Below are 5,664 nucleotides of genomic sequence, written 5' to 3' on the forward strand. Positions count from 1 at the left end.
CTCGATGCTCTTCCATTTACTCGAAACACTGTGTAAGTTCAGTGTTCACTCACTCACACGTCTCCATTCATTCTTTCCTTCTCTTATCCATCGAACCGCCATCTGCCGTGAGCCTCCTGGAAGCCGGGCACCAGGCACCAGGCACCAGGCACCAGGCACCAGGCACCAGGCACCAGGCACCAGGCACATGGCGGGAATTTAAAAGGTCCTTCCCAGAGAGGCTTTCACACTTCAGGGGCAAACAGACATTCGACAATAGCTACGGAGGGGTGCGCCCACAGAAAGGGACAGGACGCTCCGAAGACCCTGGCTGGGACTGCATCCGGATTCTGAGGAAGTGGTCATCAGGGCCGGCTGTGCCTCACAGGGCACTTTTGGCCCCGTCACCTGCGGGCAGTTTACCCAAAGGCAGAGAAGCACACAGCTTCTCCCAGGAGCGGGCTTCACAGGCAAGGCCCCTCCCAGACGAGCCCGGCCCTCGCCCAGCCACCCCACCGTGGCATAGCTCCCTGCAAGCTCCCTCTTCTAAATCAGCACCTCAGAAAAGTCTCTTGGGTCAGCAGCCCCTTGGCCCTGAGGCTGAGTGGGAGCCATCCTCTTGGGCCTGCTGAGGAAAAGCCGGGCTCCGCCTCCAGGAAAGGCATTCCGGTAGCCAGTGAGCTCGCTGCTCTTGGACGAAGAGGCTAAAGAGAGAGCTTGGCTCCCTAGGGTCTGTGGTGACCATGGCAACTGAGGTCCCTGCACTCCCCCCCCACGCCCCATACTCATACTCAATCTAAGCCTAAATTAGCATTAAGAACAAAATGCCCCTGGGAGTTAACCAACAAACTCCAGGGGGGCTCTCCCTTCCCTCCCCTCTTTGAAGGCCACTAAGAGCTGCCAGTGACATGGCCATCTGCTCTCTCTCAGCCCCGGGACAAAGGCCCACCTGCTTGTGTGCCTCCAGTATTAAAAGTGAACATGGCACGCAAGCCCCCAGCACGGGAGCAGCTCAGCAGGGCGGGGGCTGTTGGGCATTCTGAAAAGAAAGCTGGGGTGCTGAGGGGAGTGGGCCCCAGGCTCCCGAGGGGGCTCCAGCAGCCCTTGACACACACAGTCTCGCTGGACTGAGCTCGTGACCACTGCTCGGCTGGAGAAACTGAAATTCCGCAAGACTGGGCAGTTTGTTGAATGACCGGCAGAAAGGCTGCGGTTAGAACCCAGGTCTGTCTGGACCCAGCAGCCTCGCTCCCTCAGGCCCGCTCCCCTCTCCGCCCCACAAATGCCAGAAGGATTCCAACCTGTGGTTTTAAGGATGGGAGGTGGGTTGGAGGACCTCTCCCCCTCCTTCGGCACCCTGCCATCCCCAGCTGCTCACATCAGCCTCCAGGAGGCGCAAGTGGCTGCCATTCAGCTCATAAACACCAACGGAGCAAGCTTCTCCTCCATGCTGGGCACACAGGACACACGGAGCGAACGACTGTCGCCTGCTATCACAGTGCCACCGAAGCATCTGGAGGGTGGGCCTCGGGGCCAGGACTGAGCAGGCCTAGGAGGCCCACCAGGTAGGACCCACCTGGCCTGGGAAACCGCTAGAGGCCAGGCCACATGGAGAAGCCATTTAGAAAAGCCACATAGTCACAAGTGGTCTCACATCCCACGGCAGGCATAGCGCGGTTCACCCAAACGTACGGACAGAAGTCCCAAGGATAGCTGGGCCTGCAGAGTTTGGGGTCACAGGGCCATTCTATATCCAGTAAGAAGCCTTCACACACATAGAGGGGGGATGCCCCACCTCAGGGCACATGGGGGAGAAGGGCCAGGGCCCCTCAGTATGAGGAGGAGCCCCAACACACCCACCCCTGGGAGCCCTCGCCAGTCACCTGGCCTCCTCACCACAGCCGTGTCCTGAGTGCGGCAGGAGATGGACCTCACTAGGTACGTTTGGATGTGCCAGTCCCTCAAGAGACAAGTCCCCTCTGCTGTGGGAGGTACTTGGCCATGTGGGTGCTGGAAAAAGAGGACTGGGCAGTGCCACTGAGCAGGGTGGCCCCTCGGTGAGCACAACATCCCTGGCAAGAGGATGGAGAGCCCAGATGCTCGCCCCACCCTGGGCTCCCAAAACCTGGAGATGCTTGCAAAGGGCAGGATCCACAGGCTCCAGGAAGGGTGGAACATCACGAGTGGGGTGCTCAGTGCTGGGCCTGGCCCCCCTCCACCAGTATCCCACAAGCTGTGCGACTTTGGGCCAGTCACGGAACCCCGCTGCACCTCAGTCTTCCACTTTCAAAGGCAGAGTAAAATAATAGTACCTGCCTGAAGAGGTAACTGAGATCATTCTGCCTAGTATGGATCAAATACTGAATAAATGTTGGTTGCATCTTTATGTCAGTTAGCAAGGACGTCAGCCTGGAGCCTGACATGGAATCACGGAGTTAACTGGTACTGGACTCCCCTCTTGGTGGTTAGCAGACTCCTTGCTCCCCCACCAGCCCCTCCCTGAGCCCCCTCGCGGCGAGGCGGGACGGGGGCCAGCTTACCGACTGTCCTCCGGAGATCCTCACACTGGCTGATGTGAGGGAACTTCAGGATTTCCTTCCACTTCTTGCTTTTCCCTTTGCGCTTTCCTCCGCCCCCTGCAGAGATGGGGGAAAGATGTCAGTGGACGCTGGCGTTGTCCAAGGCTCCAGCGCTGCGTCCCACCCCCGCCAGCCTGTCTACCAGCTTCCCCGGCTGGGAAACAGCTGGCGGGGTGTGAGGCTCGAAGTCCAGTCAGTGACACACCCAAGCATCAGGCACATACGCTCTCTCCCCTGCTGGCATCAACCTGTGTGTTCTTCCCGCAGGCTCAGGCCTGAGCTCCCTGCCCCCCACCGGCAGCAGGCGAGCCCCTCCAGTCATCCGTGCGGGACCCTGTGCTTCCTTAGCCAATGCCACAGATGAAGAAACGGACCTCTGAGGCTGTGTAACCCTGTCCGATGACCTGTCCGACTCCACACTTGCTCTTTCCACAGCCAGGGCTGACACCCAGGTACACACGCACGCACACACTGCAGAGGCCTTCCGCTGGCCCTGCCCTGGGCCAGACTGCGCACGTTCCCCCTCCTGGAGTCTTCGCTCTAGCTCTACGTGATGGAACTATCACTATTCCCACGCGGCAGATAAGGAAACTGAGGCAGAGGGGGAAGAAAGAAGCAAGTCGCCTACGGCCTCACAGCTCACTGACAGCAGAGCAGAGACCCCAGCGCGAGCAGAGCCCAGGCCCTGGGCACTCGCCCTCACCCCTCAGACCTCCCTCTGGGTGCACCGAAAGCGGGGAGATTCTCAGGGAGTCAGACCTCAGAAGTGCTGCGGCATGGGTGACAGGGGCTGGAACGGGGACCTCTAGCTGGGACGGAGCCTGCGAGCTCCAAGGACACCACCCCAGACCTGGCATCTCAGAGTGGTTGTATTTGACTGACACGTGGGTTACCTGTTTGCCTGTTCGCTGAACCAGTTGTCAAGATTTAAACGTTAGGAGATTTTGCGGACTTCTCTCCCATAACCAGGCATCCCACAGGGTGAGAATCGGCTGGGGCTGGGCAGCAGCTGCCCCTGCGGACATGCCATGTGGCCTCCATTCAGGGGGCCTGCCTGGCGTCCTGAGGGCAGGGGTTAGGATGTGCACCCCGAGAGAAGGAATAAAAGCCAGTGCTCCAGTCTCAGCCACTCGTAGGAGACGAAGCCACAAAAGGCCATTAGAATCATCAAGTCCACATCCCTTCCCAGTCATTCCTGCACCTGCTTGGGACAAGCACCGTTTTCGTGTGTGTGGTGAATACACGCAACCTGAAATTTACTCTCTTTACCATAGTCCTGGGGCAGTCAGCACATGCACATTGCTATGCAGCCTCCACCTCCATCTAGCTCGACATTTTTCATCATCCCAAACTGGAACCGTGTACCGACTAACGACGCCCCATCCGCTCCGCCCCCAGCACCTGGAGACCAGCACTCCACTTTCTGCCTCTGTGAATCGGACGGCTCTAAGTACCGCATGTAAGTGAAGTCAGACCGTGTGTGTCCCTCTGTGACTGACTCATCTCACTAGCATAACATCTTCAAAAGTCATCCACATTGTAGCAGGTGTCAGATTTCATTCCATTTTCAAAAGCTGAATAAAATCCCGTTGTGTGTAGAGGTCGACCATATTTTGTTGATCTCGTCATCTGTTGATGGGCGTGGGTTGTTTCTACCTTTTGGACATTATAAATACTGCTGCTATGGATGAGTCCTGCTCTCAGTTTTGGGGGGCATATACCTAGAAGCAGAATTGCTGGTTCTGTTCTTCTTTAATTTTAATAACTGAATCTACATGAGACAGATTAACAAGAGAAAATAACCAAATTTAATTAATACGTACGTCTGTGAACCCCACATACATAAGAGAGTCAAAGACCCATCAGACTGCACCCCAACTCTCTGTGATCGGAACCCAAGAATGTAACTTCTAAAAACACTCCCCAGGTGATTCTCAGGTAGCCAGCTACAGAAATACACACGTGTGTGTGTACTTTTTATAAATTAATTTATCCATTAAGAAAATTAACACAGATTAATTCATTCAAGCAATATGTGCTGAGCATCTACTAAATGCTGAGTACTATGGTAGGTTCTGGGGACACAGTGATGGGTAAGACAAATGGGGTGTCACCCTTTTGGGATTTCCCCTCTTGGGGTGCTCAATTTAGCAAGAAAGACAGACATCAGGGCTTTTTATTCAGTGATTCTCAACCACTCTCACCAGGATGTCCCCGTAAAAGGCCACAGGGACCCTGAACAGCCTCCCCACTCACAACTGGCCTCCAGTTCCTCCAAAAGTCCCATGAAACACACCCAGCCCTCCCTAACTCGGACGGGTCGGGGCAAGGTTCCATGTCTTAACAACAAACAAAACCTGCCTCAGAGAGGTCACCACTCCCACGCGAACGTGTGGCTTTTAAGTGTGCCATTGGGTTATTAAACTGCGCATTTGATGACTGAAATGTTGACCCTGTTTATTATTTCAGTTGGACTTGATTGTTTCTCGGTATCCTGAGGTGGCCAGGCCCACCACGGTCTTGCAGAAATTCCTCGTGTGCCCTGGCCCTGTGGCCCCAGCTGCCCCAGATGCACATCCCCGCTTGGGAGGCGTGTCAAACCTGCAAGGGGCTAGAGCCGCCACCTCCCCGCTACCCAGGGCCCAGCTAGGCCCCAGAAGCCGGAATGGCCAGTCTGCAGCCCAGCCCGTCACCAGGTCTCCCTGGCCAGGTTTGAAGCCCGTCACCGTCACCGTCACCGTCTCCCCAAGTTTACTTCTCAACCTGTCACGGCTCCCGGGGCCTTTGCATTCGCTGTTCCCTCGTTCAGAAGCACCCTCTCCCTATTTTTCTGGTTTCTCATCTGTGAAATGGGGCGAGTACCATCTTAGTGAGGGCCAACCCTATAGCGCCTAGTCTTATGCTTCAGTCTTAGCCTACGTACGGCCGCGCTGAAGGGCCTTCTTGGACGTCGGTAGCTGAGGCTGGCTCGTCCTCTGCCCCTCCACCTGGGAAGCCCCGGTCGGCTGGGCAGCCGGTGTCTCCCACACACTGGTCAGCGGCCAGAGTCACGAACCGTTCAGCACGGGTTCACGGCCGTGTTTAACCGTTACGGGCGAAGTCACTC

General features: G+C 56.5%; 1 protein-coding gene across 3 annotated transcripts in view; it reads right to left on the reverse strand.

Annotated features, from left to right (window-relative positions):
* The window catches only part of GRK5 (G protein-coupled receptor kinase 5), a 197,861-nt gene that overhangs the window by 100,096 nt on the left and 92,101 nt on the right, over positions 1 to 5,664 (reverse strand). For 2 of the 3 annotated variants that reach the window (XM_023530095.1, XM_011359232.2), the window contains exon 2: positions 2,520 to 2,615. The exons of the other annotated variant lie outside the window; for it this stretch is intronic. In XM_023530095.1, coding sequence (XP_023385863.1) covers positions 2,520 to 2,615 — 96 coding nt within the window. The remainder of the gene's footprint in view (positions 1 to 2,519; positions 2,616 to 5,664) is intronic. 3 annotated transcript variants of the gene reach the window in all.

The sequence above is a fragment of the Pteropus vampyrus genome, unplaced genomic scaffold, assembly GCF_000151845.1.
Source record: "Pteropus vampyrus isolate Shadow unplaced genomic scaffold, Pvam_2.0 Scaffold46, whole genome shotgun sequence".
NCBI lineage: Eukaryota > Metazoa > Chordata > Mammalia > Chiroptera > Pteropodidae > Pteropus > Pteropus vampyrus.